This window comes from Dinoponera quadriceps, unplaced genomic scaffold, assembly GCF_001313825.1.
Source record: "Dinoponera quadriceps isolate SergipeBrazil2010 unplaced genomic scaffold, ASM131382v1 scaffold4681, whole genome shotgun sequence".
NCBI lineage: Eukaryota > Metazoa > Arthropoda > Insecta > Hymenoptera > Formicidae > Dinoponera > Dinoponera quadriceps.
The window spans coordinates 1,255,377-1,277,803 of NW_014561157.1; the positions used below are offsets into that span (position 1 = coordinate 1,255,377).

Genomic DNA, 22,427 nt, shown 5'->3' on the forward strand with positions numbered 1-22,427 from the left:
CTGATTCGTCGTCTCGTCAGAATCGAGAAAACGCGTGTCCAGAATTCTTACGATATACGTTCAAATAAAAAAGATATGCCCATAAAACGACAATTGTAATGGATTCGGCACACTAGTAAAATATTCTGAAAACTTTCCTTTTGCTCTGACAATCGATAAATAATCGTCAAATTTGCATGACACGCAACCTTTAACCCATCTTTTCTCATGATTTATCATGTTAATTTTGCGGCTTATTGATTATTCGTATGTTTACCAATAAAAATTGAAAGCTTGTCGCGAGTCTCTAAGCCCACGATTTCACCGGCATAAATAATAAAAGAAGATAGGCTTGCTCTTTGAGATCGTTAATGCGACTTTCGTTGAAAAATGCCCACTTACCGCAGAAAGGCACACCTTCCGGCGCCCACATGCCGTCGGTTTGGCATTGCCTTCTCGCAGGTCCCAGGAGTTCGAATCCCCGTTCACAGGAATACGTGGCCACGGTGCCCACCGGTAACGTGGTGTCCTTAAGGAGAGCATCCTCCTCGTCTATGACATCTTCGACCTCCGTGCCGGTAAAACGCACGCTGCTGTGCGCCGGTGCACCCGGATAACCACATCCGGCGCCATTAGATCCTGCAATGCGATGCGTCCCTTATTATCCTGACATCGTTATGGGGCATTAAGCTTTACGCAATTAACGACGTGTATCGATAAACAGATAAATTTATCCGCGTCAAAACACGTCTGATATAAAAGAAACGCGGTGCGTTTTCTTAGAAATCACACATACGACTGCAACGTTTAGCGCATATAATAATAAAAATTAGTTTGATGATAAAAAAATATATAGTTTTGAAAGCTCGGAAAAAACCTGTTTTGAATAAGATTATATAGTTAACTTTTTGAATCACATTAATATGATGAGGGAACATTAACAATTCAATTCAATTCAATCGAAATATCATTTAAATAGCAAGAAAATAATTTATCGCAAAGATCGTTTCCTCTCGTTCTTTTCAGCGATTGAAACCCCGTTTTTTAACTATTAAAAATATAAATAAATAAGGAATTTTATCACGGAGAACGTATGTAGTTGTTACAATTTATTATGTATATGTACAATGTATTGTTACAATTACTCTAACTGACGTATAAGAGAGAAATGTGTGTCATTGGAGAAGAAAGTATGTGTCGCGCGCATATAAATATAGATATCTCAATCAATAAAACTGTTCAATATTCACGGGTGAAATCCGCGCGCGAATTTAATATCCGAGTTCCGTCGAGAACTGGTGTAGCATTTTTACGTCGTAACCTACTCGAGTGTTAACGCGGCCGAACTATCGCGCGTTTCGTTTCTACAGTACGTGGGAAACGCTTCACTTTTGCCCTCGTACGGCGACGATGGCTATCGAGAACGACGTGCTAATTAACGCGGATCGCTCCCATTTCTCTTTCTAACCGTCGAGCCATCGCGTGCCGTCGGTTCGCCCATGATTATGGCGGATTATAATATACAAATCAAGCGGGTGATTTTCTCCTCCGAGTTGGCCTTGAGCGGAGCTTTCTAAGAATCGGCATTTTAAAAACGTCCTTTTGATCAAAGGACGCGCCGATTAGCGCGCGAGGGTCGTGATCTTCCCATCCCGAGCGCTAATCACACGTGTCGTTTTCGCGCTCCCCCCGCAGCGGTCACGTACGATCGTGCGCGTCCATTTCACGGTGCGAAATTGCCTTAAATACCCGCGCTCGCGCGAATTCTCACTGCGCGGCGCGAAAGCTGTTAGCTCCTCACAAAGGCCGCGCTCTCGGCTATCTGCGCGGTTCAATCTCTCATGACTAATTGCCGCACGAATAATGCAACGCGCGTCTGCCGGCCGGCCATCGCCGACGCGTCGCTCCAGCTAGGCGCTAAGGCGAGCGTGCTTTTCAATCTTCCCGGCCGTTTCGCGAGTAGTAGACACGCAACCCCACGTCCTCGTCATCATCATCATCGTCATCATCATCATCACGCACCGGGCGCATCGGCGATGCGCGCGATACAAGGCGGGACGTTACCTCATCGAATTACCGCTGCCGTTTTCAAGCCGATGATTTCAATGGGCGGCGAAGTCTCTCGTCATCTTCCTGGGCAAAACGTTCGGCTCGCCGACGCAACGCCTCGTCGGCGGCCGTTTTACGTTACCCTCGTGCAAAATAGGGTCTCACTTGCGCAACCCCCGACCGTATCGTTCTTTGCACAATGCGAGCGAGCATACAGGAAACCGGCGCTTCGGTGCGAGCGCTTTACTTTGCGTCACCGTCGCTTCCCTCCGCGGCCAGAAGGTAAAACGAGTTTGGTCTGAATACACCGCCACGCCTGTTACACCCGATTGTGTACACATCCGATACTGGAAACATTCAATCGCGTGTGAGAATTTCACATCTAGGTATGCTTTATTCAAAGCAGAGAGAGTCTGCATTGTTTTGGTGAAATCGCAAATAAAGCTCCATCTATGGAGGATTCGTCGTTTTCGATGTCTTGTAGTTCACAAGTGTCTCGACACACGACGAGAATCCTATCGGAGATTGGCGAGCAAAAATCTCAACAAGGTGTACTCTATTAAAAGTAGAGTCTGTTTTTCTTACGGAATTTTAAATAATGCACCGTTATTTTCTTGGACCTCCGAAGCTTATTTTGCGGAGGATTCGTCGTTTTCGATGTCTTCACAGGCGCTTCGATATATCCGGTGATGAAAATCGTTTCTGAGATCGGTGAGTGAAAATTCCATCAAAAAGTACACTTTCAAAATGACTCAAGTCAAAGTCTATTATTTGTAAAATTGCAAATAACACTTCGGCATTTTCTTGGACCTCCGAAGCTCATTTTGCGGAGGATCCTTCGTTTTCGACGTTTTACAGCCCGCCGGCGCCTCGATGCTCTTCGCGGACAAAAATCGTTTTCGAGATTGGCGAATTTCCAGAATCCGTCCATTTTTCGCCGTTTAGGAAACCCTCGTAACGTGTAACGGCTCGCGCACGACGCATATCTCAACCTTGCCCGAAGAAGACGTAGAAACGCCCGAAGCCGGGCCCTGATTACACTACTACGCCCTTCCGTCCCGTCACGTTCCAGTGGGCGCGCGGGCAGAAATAAACGCAGAAACACACACGCGTCTGCCGTGCAACCTATCATTACCACCACCCTGTCATTTACGTTTGCGCACGCGGCGATAACCGGTAGTAGTAGTAGTTTCGGCCCGAGCAAAGTGCAACGCCGTCCGAGGTACGTTGCGAGGCAGCGGGGGTGGCGCGAGCGACGCACCGTGAGCTTCGTAACGGAAGCGATAATGCAAGCGACTCACATCCTGCGGCGGCGGCGGCGACGACGGCGGTCGCGCAATCGTCTAGGAAGTAATCGGCTATGCGGATGCACGTTGCCGGCGGCGCGTTGTGTGCCAATCCGAAATTGGCGTTCGAGGGAAGTAAACCTCAGCGATCCGGCGAATTTCACTCGGGTGTTATTGCGTAAACGCACCGCCGCCATTCTTCATTTCTTCGCCGGCGACTCACGTTTCCGCCCTGCTCGAGGAGAATCTGACACACCTACGGCGCAGTCGTACGCGCGTCTCTCTTTGACGAGCCCAGCTTTCTTTCACGGGTCGCACGAATGCCTGAGTTTCGAATGCGGAGTACTTTCGACGGGAGATCCTTCCCTTGATTCAACCTGGCTTGGTTAGGTATGCAATGAAACATTTTGTGTTGGAGACGGTCCATTGAAATGGTGTGCTACTTTAACAAAGTGAATATATTAATTTTATATTTGTGCGCTTTTTAACGCATTCTCCATGTTAAGGTAACACGGAAATGTCAGTGGATCGTTTTTAACGCAACATTTTTCACTGTGTAAGTTTGTAGTGTATGTGAAGGAAGAACTTTTTATTTCTGTAAGTATCGAAACTTAGAGAACGAAACTGTTATCCAGCAACCGTATTTGCTCGACTCCACCGTCCTTTAGAAATTGTTCTTCCGCTTTCAATAGCGGGACTTTTTTGCGAGAAATTTGATTAATCATCGATTTCTAATGCGGACGTAGTGGAAAAAATGTCCAAGAGTGAAAGATAGATATGTATTATCAAAATATGTTAAATGTTAAAAACAAATGTTCGTGTAATGAAAAAGTGAACACACTCGGCTGAAATCGTCCTCCTTCTTTCCTTTCCTTTCCTTCTGCGTTGTCGTACTTGAAGATCTCAGCGATGCGAGGCGCAATCAGATGCTCATCGGGACGATTTGCGCGTTGCATAAGAGCGGTGGGCGCGCGGAATCGCGTGCGGAACGCAAATCGCGAGCGTCTCGAACGTACGCAGACACGTCTTGGAATCAGTGAAATCGCTTCTCGCATCTCGGCCTGCGTATCGCGATGTGCTGTCTAGCGGCGGCGAAAGACGGATGCATCGAATGCAGCGGAATTGTAGAAACGCGGGGCAATTGCACGCACGCGCTTCGTAAAAGCGGACGTTGCGGCGCGAGCGCAAGGGTCGTTGACTTCAGATGTCAGATACATGCAACCTGCGCTGCCATCGTCGAGCGTCGATGCACGGACGATTGTTTATTCATCAGGCGGCCGAAATTGCGCCGGTCCGCTCGATTTATGATTGCCAATTTCTGAAATTCTTGCCGGCAGCAATATCGAGCGCATTAAGTTTACAACGTTACGAACAGAGAAATGCGAATCAATAGCAGCGTGTCTCTCATAGAAAAACATTCTACAGTGGTCGCGCGAATGACAGGTGTCGCATTAAAATGTATTTTACGAAAAACACTGACAAGCATCTATTTTGCGTTTCCGTGTACATTCGTCAGTTAGTGACGCGATCGTTCCAGGGTTAAAATTCGTCGGTGAATTTTACTTGATAAGAAAATCGCTCTTAATAAATCATCCGAAGAATCCGTCGAGGAAATGAAAGACGGCGGTTTTCGGGATACTTGATACGCATATTCGATGCGTTCATCATATTCACGGTGAACGGGAACAGACATAAGTCTCGCCATAATCTTCGGAAGAAAGAAGATTGGGCACGCGCACGTCATTCGCCAAACTTGGCGCGATAGAATGAGTCCTCGAATCACTCGGACGTGTCCCCTATGGTTCAGGAATGGTATTCCTTTACCGAACGAGCGGCCAAATGGTGCCGTCGACGACGACGACGCACAATCGGCGCCTCGCGGGTCGACTGCGTAACGGTCCGTACTGTTCAATTAACATATTTATCGCGCCTTCTCCTAGCCGAACGTACGAACGCGCGAACAAGAATTCGCGGCGCGATATTCCGACGGCCGATGAAGAATGGCGAGGTGGAATGGCGAGGCGTGGAAGAAACGAGCGGGCTCCGTTAATTTCATTGAGCGTTATTTTACACCGCCGTATAAATACCGCATCGCATCGCCGCGCGACGACGATCGGGCGAGTTATTGCTGTCGGTGGAGTCGGGACACGTTGCGAAAGATTAAGTTAAAACGTATCCTCTGTAACGTTATGATATAAATTCGCGATTTATAATGTAAATTTATCGTAAGATAAGGTGTGGTATAATTAATGCACAAATCAATTTAAATCACGAGATACAAACAACTTCGCACATAGTTGGGCAAAGCTATTAAATATATTCACACGATTTATTCGGCATATTTAAAAGATAAACGTTATTTAGTATTAATATATTCAATTAAACTGATAATAATATATATTTTCAAGTAAATATTAAATAGTGAAAACATAATTCATCTATTCACTCCTGTATTTCTTTTCCACCCTTTCAATGAATGTTTGCCGGTTTCATTTCTAAAATTTTACAAAATTTATTTATCCAATTTTAAACATGTGATTTGTTAATACAAGGCAAATTTTTTATTATTAATTTTTTAATATTACAAATTACAGAAGAACCGAGCTTTTACATAATTAATTAATATTCTGCTTAATATTCTCTTTTTATACAGTTCTATATATTTCCGTTTCACTAAACAATAGTATATTTCCCGACAAGGAGGAAGTCGATCGATAAAGATCGTGCTGGCATAAAGCGAGCGCGAAACAGGTGCTGCTTGTGCGAGCTGCCCACTTCGTGTTACGATACGCACGTTACATGTTCATATTCTCGAGGTTGTATTACGTGCACGTGCTTCAAAAAACAAAGATCGCAGCAACCACTGGTAGATTTACAACCGGCACCCAGGAGGAGGCGTGTAACTACGTTATGAATGGCAACGGCCGATCTGTTTCTTCCCATTAACGCGTGGTCAAGCCTTTAAGAAAAATCGCGAACGTAACTATGGACAGCGAAACAGTGCTGATAAATCGACGAGTGTGATTTTTTATTTCGAATGAAGCCGTCTGTGTCAATCATCCGATCAAAAATTGAACGCGCGAAAGATCGTTTGTATCAAATTACAAACATTTCCAGTCCAATTTCTTGGACAGATATTTTAATATTCCACTAAGTTTTTTGTCATCGTTATCGAGAACGAGAATACACCGACAAATACTGACATATTCAAGTCTGAAGTCGCGATCCATCGGCTGGCGTTATTTCGTTGGCGCAGCAACAGCGGCCGAAGGTCCGCGTTGTGTAAATCAATATGTGCGTCCCTCGAAAATCATCGGTCAAGTTACATTCTCGAACTGTACGTCGCAAACGGCGACTGTTGCATCCGTCTAATGTAGGTTACCGTCGTAATTGTTAAGCCGTAAACCGGGGCAGAACCTGAAGCCGAGGTCTGATTCGAAGAGTACTTTATCGTGCCGCCGTTGTACATGATCGTCATCAACGTACGCAGCCACGTGGATCGTAAATTACCGAGGAATCGATTAGAGGCCGGCCACCAGTCGCATCTTACGACGCGAAAAAAGGAACCGCCAAGCCGTGCGAATTATCACGAGCGACGAGATATCGTTGCGCGAATTAAAAATCAGGAAATGTTCGAGGGACGATTGTTGTAAAACAACGGGAAGTTGTGAATAAGTGATAAATTAATAAGAAGTTCGAGACGTTTAATATTAAATGATCAACTAGATAGAAATACGATGAAGATAGAACTGAAACAGCTGAAACGGGCTCGATATCTGCGTATAAATTTCGCAACGCTGTTCTATTTTCACTAATTCGCATGCGCTTTACCGTAGAATTATGCGGAAAAATCCGCGCTGGACGTCTCGATACAACCGCGTCCAAAATACAATGGTAAGTAGTACGTGCCTCGAATAAACGAGCTTATGTAGGACACTGGAATGGAGACAACGCGTGTCGGAATCGCGCATGGAAAGGGTAAAAGTTATTCCGGTGTAAATATCAGGTCACCGCTATTTCAACCGTTATCCTTAAAACGAAGTGATCGTGATATCGTGTCCATCATCCCATTTCACCACCGTGACAAACGTATTAAGCAGATTACCTGTATTACTTTCGAATTTCGCGCTGTTTGCACATAAAACTCCGCGCCTCGCTGATGAGAGAAGCGACGGGGGTCTCGCTTCGTAGCCGTAATAATTTGGAAATTAAAGTTAAATCAGCCAAACGGCATTTTCTAACGTTGGAGACACCCGCCTGTACCGTCTTACCGCGCCGAGTATTGTCGGCTCCGCCGACTCGCCGAGTTCTCCTCGTATGTAGTACAACACGTGGTTCCGACGTTCGGGGTTTCGCCCACGCCGCAAGAAAAGTGGATAATCAGGGCATAAGTAGGAGAGAAAAGGTGCACCGGACTCGCCTTCTTTTTCCCGCTCGCTCGCCGAGGTACTCCCGTTACTTCACGTGGGAAATTGGGTACTCAGCCAGGCTAATTAAACACACCGGCCTTTTGTCTTCGCGAAGCGCGATACGTGTGCGCCGTACGTACGCGAACTCGCGGCGAACACCTACAACGCGAGATGGTAAGTGCGTGCACTTGACACGGCAGCTGTCGATCGTTCCACACTGTTACATGTCCACACTGTTACATTACGCACAATGCGCACATTAACATTATGCTCGTTAGAAGCTGATATTACTTAATTTTCCTAAGTGGCATCGCTTACAACGTAAGCGTCGCATAATTGTAAACGTCTCTATTACATCACGAGAGAAGTTTATTTATAATCGAAGAAACGAACAAGCAACTGCCGAAGCAAATATAAGCAGTGTGCTGATCAATTTTTTATAATTTCGTAAAATATTGATTCCATCTGTAAAATGAAATTAACACGAAATAAATCGTGCATTGTGGGAATACACTATCACTCAATAGAGTTTGCTCTCCCAATCAGCGGCGCTTTTACATTCGGAAATTGTGCGCGTGTATCTCTAAATTAAGCATCGATGATGTTATCCTACAGGTTGGACAATAATAGCATCGATGTCACGTTTATCGTCAGTTGTAAATTGCGCGACGCTGTTGGATCGCCGTTCAGCCCGTGACAGATTTCCCGACACTCGAGGCCTGCCTGTTCCATTAGTGTGGGTTTCGCACGGATGAGATATGAATATCGAATCGGTGAATATCAATCATCGATGATCGGCTCGACGAAGTAACGAGTAATGAAACCTGCTCGCGTCCCAGTTGATACCTGACACCGATCGATCTAACGATAACGGCCGCGATCGATCTCTCTGTAGTTTCAGCAGGAAACGTCCACGTACGCGCGAGAGGACAGTAACTGGATGTGACTCGACGGCGAAGTCGAAGAAGCCAGCCGGCCGCGAACGCGTAATTAAGGGAACTGTTTGAAGAAAAAAAGGAAGAAAAGAAAGGAACACGCGCACACGACGCCACGTGAGAAACGCGGGTAAACATTACGACCGCCTCACGAGAAGATGCACGATCTTGGTCGTTAACCCGCGGAAGAAGTTGGAGTCTCGTGCGTGTTATTAGAGCAAGATGTAAATCGGCTAACGACGGCGAGAACCTTCCCTTCGCGTGTCTGGAAGAAGCTATCGATCGCTCTCGACGTGAGAGGCTCGTAGGAACTATGCGCTAATATCTGAGATAATACCGATGGAAAAATGCATTCGTGCCGCGTAAAATATCTTGAATCCGACAGAAGATACATCCATTCGCACACTGAGAGAAGAATATTTGATATTTGTAACTATAATCACCGCAGTAAAAAAATCATAGTCGGGAAAACGAATTTTCTAAGATTTACAGTATTATTATAGTGTTAGCGATAATAACTTTGCACGCATGTTGTTACTGTTAATTTTGTAGTTGAAAGTATAAAGAAATTATGATTAGCGCCGAGAATAACTATAATTTCTCTCGGTGCAGCGCCGGGATTAACGAAAAGCACCGATGGTCCGATCGGTCGGCGCGAAAACGTCCGACGTGAAATCGTCGATATGTACCGTTAAATCCATAAAATTGCACGACGCAGATATCCCCGTTGCGAGCGGAGTCCCGCGAGCGAAATCTCATCGATTCCACGCACATTCGTATTCTATAAACTAAGCGCCGAGCTCGCCGTAATATGCGCCGAGTAAATAGGTAAACGACTTTCCTCACGACAGAGCGCCGCGTCGGAGCGATAGTCGGCTATGAGTCTTTCGCGAACTTTTCACACGTTATTGCCGCGATATAAAACCGCTCCGCCAGCCACTTTCCACCGCGTGGAAAAACGAACGAAGCGTCGTGGAAAGTCGACTGGTGCCGCTGCAAGTCGCGCGTGCACCTTGCGAAGATGAGAACGCCCGGGAGTTGCGTCTCATTTACGTGCGTTTACGCGTTTAATGACGGGCACGTGCTCCCTTGGTCAAACAGGTGTAGCCGTGTCGTCGTTAGAGCGGGCTTGACGTTGAGGAATTACCGCGCTCGGCCGCTCGGACGGAGGTAGAAATTAAATCTACGGACGGATTATCTCGAGAGATGTAGTCGCGATACAGCGCGCGACGAAGACACGAGGCGAGCTAAGAAAGTAATTAAATGATATTTCAGAGTGCGCTTCTTTGTAGAAGCCGTCTCTCCCTCTCTCTCTCTCTCTCTCTCTCTCTCTCCGACGAGCTAATTGGATCGGGGACACTCTTCCAGTTTTACCAGTCACCATTATAATTTGGATGATGTTTAATGCAGATCCAGTTTACCGTCACGCGACGCTGGCGAGTGAAATTTCAGATCTGATAGAGAAGAATCGGCGAATCCGCTCTCACGAAACACGCACAGACGCACACCGAGCGCACGCATCGCATACATCATGCGCTAATTAGCCGGTAACCTTCGCTTATTTTCAGATGCCTCTCGCGTCTGCAACTCGCGTATGTAATCGAGCGCGTTCGGTAATTCATTGTTAAGTTCAATAACGCCGCGAGCGTGAGATGATCTCGACCCCGAATTCGGCCAAACGCTGAATTACGATACCTATCGCGGATCACAGAAGAGAAATGATGTCTTCACTCGTGTGACGGCTCGTTTGCCATTTACTACTACACGGCACTCGCCGGCACTGCTACCAGTGTTTCTCTTCAAACGCCGATATGTGAGAACGGTTTAGTTATAAGAAGAAGCCATATGATTAAACTTGAGTTCAGAATCTCTTTGTATCTCTTTCTCGTAAAGATTCTATATTTAAATATAAGCAATAAACAAAATTTTATGTAAATAACGGTCCATTGAAATTGTCGTCTTGTTTTAACAAGGTGAACATGTTAGAAAGTGGTGTGTTAATAAAGTGAATACAATTTAACATATATTTGTGTATTTCTTAACATATTCTCATGTTAAAATAACGCAAGAATTTCAGTGGACCGTTATTTATACAAAACTTTATACTGCGTACAGATATATATTAACGTGTGTGACAAACACTATCAACTTGTACGCAACTCGAGCAGAATTCGAAAGTTTGCCGGTACTAATTTGAAGAATCTCATCGTTCGTAACGAACATACGATTAAGCTCCGTATTGTACACGTGTGCTTGATTAACGGCAATTTCGCCGACGGTTCCGCAAAATGGTGTGCTTCAATGGCACGTAAAATAGAGAATGTCGTTACGAACTGTAAGTATTGTCTCATAATCAGCCGACTCATTAAATTTCTTGGCGCTTAGAAAGCGACAAGTGAATGGATGCAGTAATGATTATTATAATTTCCCGCGTGCGTTAATGAGCCATTATATTTTCCACGGGAGATTAATCCATCTTTTGCACGAAATGCCTTACTTCAGCTGTGCTAAAGTTTTCTAAGAAGATGTCCAATTACGTTTTATGGAAAATTCATAACGATCCGTTACACAAAGGGGTGATTAAAGTCAATCATGAAAATGATCAATCCTATCCTATATATCAAGCTTTATCTCATCAAATACAAGCAGGAGTGAGATACGAATTTGTTCGTTTCTACATATAATTCCAAGACACAGAGGTGACTGTTCTTTAAGCGCACGCAACCGCATAAACGACAATTCTACAGGGGGAATTTCATTATCTTTATTTAAAGAATTATTTTAAATGCTGATTTTTTAAATATTAGTTGTTTCACATTACCGTATAAAAAGCTAATATTCGTATTAGTTTAAATTGTATGTAATTGTATTATTTTAATGTTTACAATATATATTTTATATTATATATTCTATTAAACTTCTTTTTATATAGTTTTATATGTTTCAAGTGCCAACAATTTAGCTATATATTAATTTCTTCTCTTATAATTTTAATTCCTTTCTTTAGTAACAATTCACATATATTTAGCTGACATACCGCCACATTCAGAACAAGATTTTATCTGTATTAAGATTTATTATATTTGAATATAATCTCTTTTAAACAAAATATACAATTTATACGTGTTTCCATTGAGAAGTGTGCTATTTAACGATTAATCAGATAAATTAAAATCCCATTATTCCAAACGCTCAAAATTATGTCTTCTGACATATATAATCATTAATTAAATAATGTTTTATACAATGATTATCGTTCATTACATAGCATGCATTCGCACAAACAAAATTACTACCAATAAAGATCCACTCACCTTTGGCGGCCGACACGACGAGGAGGAAGCAAAATGTCGCGATCCTGCGTTCCATTTCCTTGGCGGGCGCGACCTTCCGCGTGAACTCCGACCTTGGACGTCCACTCAGCACGTAGTCGTAGCGGCAAGCCGAGAAGGAAGCCGTTCCGCTACCACACCGACTCGGGTCAGCAATTAATCCGTCCGCAGCAGTGGGCGCACTGTCGATCTCGCGAGATCACCGAATGCACCTCGGAAGAAACGACATTTCCGGATACGGACGAACGAGGCTTTTCTTACCGGAACGCTGAACGCACTGAACGCGGAGGCGCGAATTCGCTCGCCCGCCAGGTGAGAGAATCTTCGAACGGGATTAAGGTGGCGGCAACGACGGCGACGACGAGATAGTGCGTCCACTGGCAGAGCTCGTGACTCGGGACTCACACGAGGTACCGATGTCGGACGTTCTTTCCTGAGAACTGAGGTGCTTACTCCCTGGCAGGAAGTCGTCCAGGTGTTCTGCTCCCCCACCTGCTGCTCCTCGCTACCACCTCCTCGGTAGGTAACGACCGCTGTGCCGGTTGCCATCAGGAACGAGGCTGGCCTGTGCGACTGACTGACTGTTCGTCCCCTCTACTTACGCGCCTCTCCGGTATTCAGGCCAACCTGCGAGCCAACGCGTCACCGAGCCGCCCGAACACCATAATCCAATCCCGTGGGACAATTGGATTAGCTTCTTCTCCGTCGAATGATGACACCCCCGGCCGGATCCGGACGAAGTAAGATCAACCGGAGGGATGTAGGAGCTAGCGACGAACGAAACGCTTAAGGGAAGTGTACTTACGCTTTGTGATCTGCAAGTGTCCGTATTTATCTCGTTTCGCGCGTTAATTTACGTATCGTGTTAATTTTCTTACGTATTTTTGTGCCTTTTAATAGTGCACAGAAAAAAGACTCAGCTCCTGCAACAGAACGGGGACCAAACGAAAACTCGGTGACAAGCAACTGGAAACTCAGCGGCAAGAAATGATATCTCCGTTACCACGACTGAGAACATACGTGTGAACACTCGCATTAAAATCCGGTTGAGACAACTGAAAACGATTGATTTAGAAGTCTCCTACAAGGAATCTTTCTACAATCCTAATTTTCGTCTAGTCCCCAGAGAACGGAAAATTTAATTACCCCAACGGAATTATTTTCTCCGTGTGTGGTAATTTAGGAAGTGGATTTTGTTTCAAATGAAACAAATACTTTTGTATAACGAATATTATTTATGCGCTATTTAACAACACGTGAAAAAGTGCCTGTTGACGCGTTTTAAAATTATAAATTGAAGCCTTTTGACCGAAACGAGTTTCTCGAGGTAAATGTAATTTTGATAGCGATTAGATTTATAACGCGACTAACAGTGCTCGATCTAACAGATCTAGCGGTTTCTGACCGAGCGAGCAGCAATTGCTGGTAATTGATGTATAATCAGCGAATCCGATCTTTCCAAGATTTTCCCTCTCTCTCTCTCTCTCTCTCTCGATTGTTCGTAATCATATTTTTACACGTCTATCGAGATCATAGGAAAGTGTCGGTACTTTCGAAAGAAATGACGATAGAACGTTATATGCTTACGTGCGCCCCCGTAACGTGTCGTTATTATAGCGAATCGTCGAAAACGTCTAATTTGTTTCGAGATGATATAACCGGAGCTTTACGTCAAAGACGGCTGTAAAAGAGATGCTTGTATAAATTTCACAATTCGCGCATTTACATAATTCACGACGTTCTCCGCACGATAATTGATAATTATCAGTGTAGAATCGTCGTGCGGGACATGATTGCAGGTTCACAGAGCGGAGTGCATCGCTCGACATGGGACCGCAGAAATAGAATCGAGGCGGAGGAAAATAACAGATATGATTCTCCAGCGAGCGTACGCAATTGCGAAAACTCGTGGAAACTCCGACGGCAATTTGTAGAAGTGTAGTCGCGGTTGAGAACAATGTGTGTGTAATTTCGCGGAAAACACAAGTGTGGCGGTAATGTATACGTGCGTAAGTAACTTCTTTTTCACAAGGCGAAATTAAATTAATCACACGGGAGATACCTCTTGCAAAATGCATAACGTAACAGGTTCGACAACGTCGATACGACGAAACATGTCTGACAATTGTTCGAGAAGAAACTCACGCAGAATACAAAATGTATATTAATTATTCACTTCTACTCGTAACCTTTGTTTTTAATCCTATTTTTAAAAAGAACTTTGAAATTATATTTCTACGGAGGAAAAGAATCTTGCTGTTGTGGCGAAGCCACATCGTTGCTGCTGCATATTCGTTGCGACAACAATAAAATTCAGTAGATATAATAAAATTCGCGAAGTGCACTCTTAACAAATCGTTTTGCTGTAGTAACTCCATGCAATAAACGAAAGATTTTCTTGCGACGATATAAAATTTGCTGTACCAGTGATTTTCCTCCGTGTGTGTGGATGTTTCATCTCTTTTTTCAAAAATCTCAGGTGTCTTAATTTGCAACTTTCGGATGTACTTTATCGGAATATCATTGTTACGTATACACATATTTTTACATGTACATTTGTATTTCCTACTTGTATTCGCTTCACGGTGTGAACGCTTCGGTTACAGACGTAAGTTCACTACAAGCCGAAGCCTGTATCTCAGACGATATCGCGGCTCATCTCGATTTCTTGTTCAGCTGCAGCGTACAATTTTCTTTCTTTCGAGGCGAGAGAACCAAGAATTGTGTTTAAGCAGGAAGAACTAGGAAGACGATCATCCAACCGCGTCACCCTAAACCGGCTCGCCTAAGCCCTCGGCGCTTCCTCGTTCGAGTTAATTATGGTTTCTTCTGGATGCTAACAATGAGGAGAGCAACCCATAATTCTATCTCTGCGGAGCGCACGCTCGTGCGTGTTGATCAACGCAACCGTGAAATTTAATAGTCCACGCGAAAGTGTTTCGCATGCTCGGGCATTAGCCATTGCTCCAGAAACGTAAAATCACAATCGAGACGGTCTTCTAAGATTTAGTTACAGCCGAGCCATTTTTCGGCTGATTAAATACTTGAAGCAAGACAAGCCTTTTGAATATTTTCACTGAGAAGGAATCGAACAAATGTCTAAGACTACCCTAGTAGTTGCATATCTTGCACAATTGCTTAGCACCGATTATACGAGAGACAGAATTTCAGATTATGAAGCTGCAAGATCTATAACATGCGACAGTCACCAACCTGATAAGTCTGACAACTAACGTTGCGTAGCTAACTCGGTGTGTTTCGTTTTTTAGCTGCATGCAACTTACGAGGTAAATACAATAGATGCGACGCAATCGGTAAAGATCTACGAGATCGCCAAGGAGTGTTACAGAAGAGCTCGCTCTGATTACCGCCACCATACCCGAGCTAAGCGCTTTATCTTTAGTTATTTTTTAAAGAACATCAATAGGAAGGCCGTCGTCGTGCAGGGAGCTACGTAACCGGGTTCTTGAAAGCAAGGACGTGCGGACGCGCGTCATCCGCCGCATTCCGTGTCACTCGGCGGAGAAGAGGTCGCGATTAGTTATTCAATTAGAAATGTAATGCACATGCGAGCCGCGTCGCGTATGCGACGGGTATCACGCTCGCTCGCCATGCAATCGCATTCACTGCGCCGAGCGCGGATCGCTTACTCGGTCGTTTACGACGCGCCGTGTCGACGCAGCCATGCGTGATTTTCGATTATCATAGCTCTTGTTTACTCTGTTCTATTTTGCGGTGGAACGGATTCTCGATCGCTCAGCCGATCGCAAAATGAGGATCAAAATGCCGACCGCATACTCGACGTAGAAAATGCGGCGCGCGAAGAAGCGTTTGGAGCACAGTGACGCGCGAACCGTGCATTGAAATCTCCCTCTCTCTCTCTCTCTCTCTTCGCAGGACGAGTCAGGCACAACGGATTCGGCATACCACGATCTACCGTAGAATATATATTTCCGTAATTATACTTCCCGCTACGAAATAGAGACACGATACTAACGATTTGTTATTTGTTACATAATTATAAATTAATACAGCTATTTTGTTATTATAAGTATAGCACCGCAAATCGGTAAAATTTCGCTACAAAAGTCTGTTAATAACAGCAATTGTTTCCGTAAGAGAAATCGAACTACAGAAACAATAAAAAGAAATGCTATTTGTTACTCTTCTTATTATCTTAATTCCATTTTTAAGGTATTGGTCAATGATTGTGCTTGAAGTGTTCTTAATTATATTTAATTGATTTAATTTATATCGTATTTGAAAAACATACTTATCCTGATGGGACTCGTAACCTCTCTGGCTCTTGAGTCCGCTATCGTATGAACTAGTGAGCTCTTTTTAACGATAAAAAATCGAAATGTGCGGAGATATTTTTTCAATATTTAGATTATTAAAGGAGTAAATTGCATTATCGATTTAATTTAGATGCCTTATTGGAATAGTATACTTTCGTGTAGAATCCAGTCCTCGGACGCTTCAATCTTACTCGGCATCTAATAGTATTACACGCCTATCGAGAACAATGTTTTCAAGTAACGTTAAATTATCTAACACTACCGGTGTAACAGCATGCCGCATCTATTGCACTTTGAATCGATCGATAGATTCCCGATTAATCAATTTAAGCCATCTTGTCGAATGAACGTGATATTCCACCTGTCCACGCACGGAAGCGAGCGAGGCGTGTTCGCGTTGTCATCGTTGCGAAGATCATTGCGCGATTGCACAGCGTGTATTAAGCCGTGGGACCAGATTTGGCAAAAGGTGGAAATTCGGTGAGACGAAAGCTGGCGGTGTGTGTCGCCTCACGAGGCTCGAATCGAGTCACTTGTTAGTAACGCCGGCTTCCTGACCTACATACCGCGACCGCCATACAACAAACGTAACACTTTGTAGCCGCGTGTGCATTCACGGACGGACGCACGTATGTGCCAGCATACACCTGTGCCTCGTGCTCACGTGCGTCCACATACAAACATACACACACACACGTGTATGTCTCCTCTTCTCTCATCGTAAGATCGGGTTTTCGTACACGATTCTGGCACAGAACGCGACGAGATCCTCGAATTGACATAGAACGGGCCGTACATGCGATTATTCGTTTGTTTGAAGGAAGCTCGATTCTATATATAGAATGATTATGAAACGTTCACCTTACTTTCCGCGATATAACATCCGGGAACATGTAGTTATTAAATAATGTCACATTATCCGCGACTTTCACGGTTCTCACGTGTGACAAGTATCGGGTCGATTTGTATCCGGACCAAATAGTGGTCAGCAGTTTTTAGACGTTTCCCTGTAAAATCCCGCGGCGAGATGTATGACTCACAAATCTTCGTTGTTGCAAATTTCCGTTATATTATATAAAATCCGACACGGAGCCAACGCACGGCTCGATATTTCGTCACTTTGAATCACGGAATGAGTCGGTTTCATCGCCTTAATCAAGTAGCGTAACGAAGAAATTAAATGCCATATAAGAAGAGGTTTTAATATCGTTTCCTGCCGCGTGATCTAGACTCATCTTAACAGCAACAGGAACTATAAACTTTTCTCTCTTGCCTTTCACCTCGACCGTCAAGTCCCCGATGCGATGACGACGCCTGTATTCCGCCGTGAGTCCTTACCGCGTCATCTCATCCGAGAGTTATTAAACTTTCGAAGTTCTCTGAATAATTAATACACGAGGAATTCAAGCGTACAAGGACGAGGTCGTTGACCGATGTGTTCTAATCCGATGTCTAATGGGGGGAGAGTCTCCACGTTAGCCGTGGCCACATCCACCACACCGGTTCTTCGTCTCGTGAATATCAATTGAACGGGGACGGCCTCGGATTTTCGATCCGTCAAACGGAAAATTTGTAGAGCATCGTCGATCATTTTTGCCGTGAGCGCTGCCGTTGAAACAAATTGCTTTGATCTCGATTCATTTTTAATTATTTCGATCCATTTTTAATTATGCTTATCGATTATTGTGCCTTGTGATTTATTTTTCCTTGCCTCTCTAAATCACACTTCCACACTTGTCACTACGTGCAGAGGAAGAATTGACAATAGAAGCTAAACTGGGGACAGGTAATGTCATTATTACCGCAGCTAAATTTGTCAACTGTTCGAACTAAGACGCTACAGCAAACGATATAATTATACCTTGCAGCAAATGTGTTTTACCTCTAATAACTAACGTCGTTGCTATCGCAGCGGAATTGATTAGCTATGGTAGCAACAACATTAGTTTTCCCTATTTTAGCTGTCACAGCTATATTTTAGCTTCTATCGCTAATTCTTCCTCTGCACTTTGAGTTGAGAAAACGAAAGTTTTAAACCGAATATTGAATCGCGTTCTGCAATGCGCGCGATATAAAAATTTATTCATGTGTGTAATACGCACTCATCTCCGCATGGCTCCCCGTTCTACTTGACATTCTTCTTTATTATTTACTTCAAAAATAACCAATTACCAATACTGATTGGGAAGAGTCGTTTAAATCGATCGTTACAATCTGCGAAGATCTTTTCCCGACGGATAAGAGCCACATACCGAAGAGATTCGCATCTTAGTTGGATTCGATCTCTTTCTCTCTCTCTCTCTCTCCCTTTCTCTCTTTTCTCCCCGTGAAGCCGACGGACGTAGATTTTCAAGATTGCAACGCCGCTGGATGGTGTACTTCTTTTATTTCCCAGAGAACGCGTGCACGCTGTTAGTACATTTAAATTGTTCTTCCTCGCGCGTGTGACGATTTCCCGCACCTGCCTCTACCACCATGTGCATCATCTACTGCTGCACCTCGTGCGACCCCGATCTAGCCGTAGGGAATTCGTTAAGAGAGCCGATGCCTATGGAAAGTCAAAGCGACGGCGGCGAAAAGATGGAAGATGGCAGATACAGTTGCGCTGGTATTGTTGTCTGTTCTCGCATGTGCAACAGGTACCTGTGCGGATTTTCTCACTGGCTCCGCGTATTTTCCATCGCCATTGTGCGGCTTGCGTTCTTGAGCAATCCTAATCGATTGATCGTACACAGCGAGCTGATTCAGCGACGACCAATTAATTCAACGGGCGAGCGAGAAGAGTGCATTTTTCCGTTAAGAATTATGAGAATGAACTTGCGAGATTACGGCTGAGGAAGTCATCGCGGTAGGAAGCGCAACCTTCTAAACTCGCGCGAATTACGTGAAAATGATATCACCGAATAATTCACTACCGCGAGTGTAGAATGAAGCCATCGGTTTTCGCGATTTAAGAATAAATCGTAATTATAATCTATCTGGAATGTTTGATAGTAAAATAAATACTGAATTTCACTTTAATGTATAAACAGAATGTTCAACATAACGGTCCGCGACTTTTGGGACATTTCGATAATTTAAATAAGATTGAAAAGTGGACAATCTATTTCATATAAGCTGCAACTTGCATTCACAATGAAACAAACGTTGTTTTAATAGTAGCAATAAAACGTTAAAATAATGCTGCAAATTATTAAATATCGATAAAAGTGACATTCCCGATAGTGCGTTGAATTCGTCTCAAAGTTCCTTGCAATATTATAAAAAAACATTGTATAGTGCCATTTAAAAAATTTTAAGTGACCTTGATTTTTTTATAAAAAGAACTGTTTTTCAATTTTTTATTGCAAGTTGATGCTTGCGTGAAACAGACATCTATCGAACTTTTTTTTTACTGTTGGAAGTGTCCCAAAATTCAACGTGGGCTGTTATGCTGAACACTCTTTGTATAACAATTGTGAAATAAAAATAAAAATTGGAAACCGATCAACAGCCCAATTTCTTAAAATCTTATCTATATAATCTCTACAATCTGTACAATTGGATATATTTGTCGCCTCGCCTTAATTTTCTTTGCAATTACCACGGCGAATTATATCGTGAGAATCGTTGCCAACGATTCTACCATATTTAAGATTAATTACCCCGTCGTATACAATCGTTCCGTGTGTGTTTGCGCATTACATTTTCCCTTTGTGTCGAAGTATCTTCCTTTCTGTTCTCTATTACTGTTTTTCCCGATTTCGTGAAATAGCCGTCTATCCTCCGTGGTGGTTGCATCAAGTCTTCCTCCGTAACGGGACGCGTTGTGAAATTTTCATGGCTATTAACTAGCAGTAATATCTGACTTGCAACGGACGTGTATAGATCAGTGCGCATTACGCCGCGCCACGACAATGCATTCAAATGAAGGTATCGTGATGCACGCAGCGTCGGTCGCTCGATTTTTCTTTTTCCTTTTTTCATCTAATGGCGCTCTATCCTGCACTTTCACTCGAAGCTTGAACGCAAAGTGACGAAATCACATCTTCTCGCGTAGTTGCGGACGTTCGCGGTATAGCAATTTTTCAACCCACTTAACGTAAAATATGTAGATTTCGGAGTGATGATAGTACATACAAAGAGATAACGAATATTTAATGCGTTCTACGATGGACAAGTCAAACACATTGAGTATGCAATTCAGTAATAGGCATGCTCGACAAGGATTTCAGCAAGAAATATTAGATCGGTAGTGACCTATTGACCTAATGCATCAATTATCGAGCAACCTGATAGAGAAGCTAACATTTATAATAGTGGTTCCACAAATTTCAAAAATATTTGTTATCGGAGAGAGTTGGCAGGAGGGTGATATCGCGAAATACGTATGTACGACAGGAACTTAGTGTTTACACGCGTGCGCTTGCGTACGTGAAATGTTTAAAATGACACATTCGGTCTCAAGGCGGCGAAGAAAGGTCGCGTTTCTCGCATTGCATGCTTTCTCTAATAATTAGAGTACAAAATATATACCTGTTATTAGTTGAATTGTTGAGAAACCTCATTAACCTCATCACTGTCGCGTCTAGCGTTTTGATCCTGTCAAGCCATAAACGAACTTTTATTATCGCTGACGTTGAAGAAGCTCAGCTCTGCGGCCGTCTTTCTCTCCTTAATTAGATGTTCTCGCCAACATCATCTCGATTAAATCTTCGTTGGCTCGTGCTATTTCTGTAAAAAAAAAAAGAAAAAAAGAGTCCGCTATATTTTCCAGAAAGAGGTCATCTCCGGGAGATTATGTTATTTATCGCTGTGTTTCTTAGCTAATTAAAGAGCAAACATGACTATAAAAAAATTCCATCACTTTTTAACGTGAAAACGTTTATATAAGAAATGAGAGAGAGAAGGAATATTTGCATCAAGTCGTTCATTTGAATAAAAAAAAAAACATTTACATTGCATATGATTAGACGCAGTTAGAAAAATGTTTCTATAAAAAGCAAAGTTATCGCATAACGCAATTAATTAAAATTATATAAATACGCGCATATGTGCTTGTATCGTGTAACTTTTGCACGGGGTGTGTTACAATTATACATCTCAAATTATACGAGCCATTTGTATCGAAGATGTCGTAAGTCGTCTCCAAAATTTGGCCGTATTCTGTGCCGGATGCCACGATTACACAACTTATACACGATTCATTTATGTTCGTCGGTGTTATAAGCCCAGCTCTTAAAATTTCACTACGTTCAATCTCATTGTCGCACAGTGTTTGTCATACTGTGTCTCAAAGAAAGTGTAGGTCTCTCATGGTATGTTCGCGATTTACGTAAGTCTAAGTAAGAATTTCACTTGTATCGCATACTCTCAGGCAAACAGCTCACGTCGATATCGATTTCTAAAAGTCGTCACTGGATCCGGATTTTTACACGGTCATCCTCGCCCGGTGTCCGTGTGGCGGTATAATTAAAAAGAGATGACGTTGCCGCATTCGACGTGTACGTACAAAGAAAAAAGAAAAAAGGAAGATCTTCGGCGCTTTCATAATTCTACGAACCCGGTCGGACAAGATAGGACTACGGGAATCGTCGCTTTCTCTTCTGGGTTTACGTCGATCGAGCCGATGCATCTTGCGGCACGCTTTCGAAGACGACTTTAAAAAGGAAGCTCTCTTGACGACGTTTCACGAATATTCCACGAATGAATATTCCCCGCTGTCCCGTCGTTCCAAAAGGAAATGAAATTGAGAGCCGAGAACGCTCAGCTCGAGAACGGGGAATAACGAAAATCAACGAGAGTCCTTTAGACTTCTCATCTCCAGATCGTGACTCGCGCACCGACGAAAACGCACAACGACGTCAAGCAACACGAGCGACGCGGCGCAATGGCGCAAAACGGTGTTTTTACGCAATGAAGAAGACCTCGGAGGCATTAACGCAGCATAGACTGTAGCGTGCGCAGTAACAGATGCAAGACCGTTACCGAGCTCGGTTTCGATTCCCCGGCAGATAATGCGTATAGTTGCCGTTGCTGAACTTATTCATCTGAGACAGCATTTCTTCTCTGAGGAGGAACAAACGCACGAGGTAACTGTACGTGAGGGCTGGGTCGACCGATGCGTTTTCCATTTTTTCCCCCCTTCTCTCTAACAAGC

The 22,427-nt window shown here is 43.6% G+C and overlaps 1 protein-coding gene across 1 annotated transcript in view; it reads right to left on the reverse strand.

Moving 5' to 3' along the window:
* The window catches only part of LOC106750941, a 47,802-nt gene extending 35,362 nt beyond the window's left edge, over positions 1-12,440 (reverse strand). The window contains exons 1-2 of the mRNA XM_014631623.1: positions 11,973-12,440; positions 382-618 (exon numbers count right to left, since the gene is read on the reverse strand). Coding sequence (XP_014487109.1) covers positions 382-618; positions 11,973-12,027 — 292 coding nt within the window. The 5' untranslated portion in view covers positions 12,028-12,440. The remainder of the gene's footprint in view (positions 1-381; positions 619-11,972) is intronic.
* Positions 12,441-22,427: the final 9,987 nt, after the last annotated feature.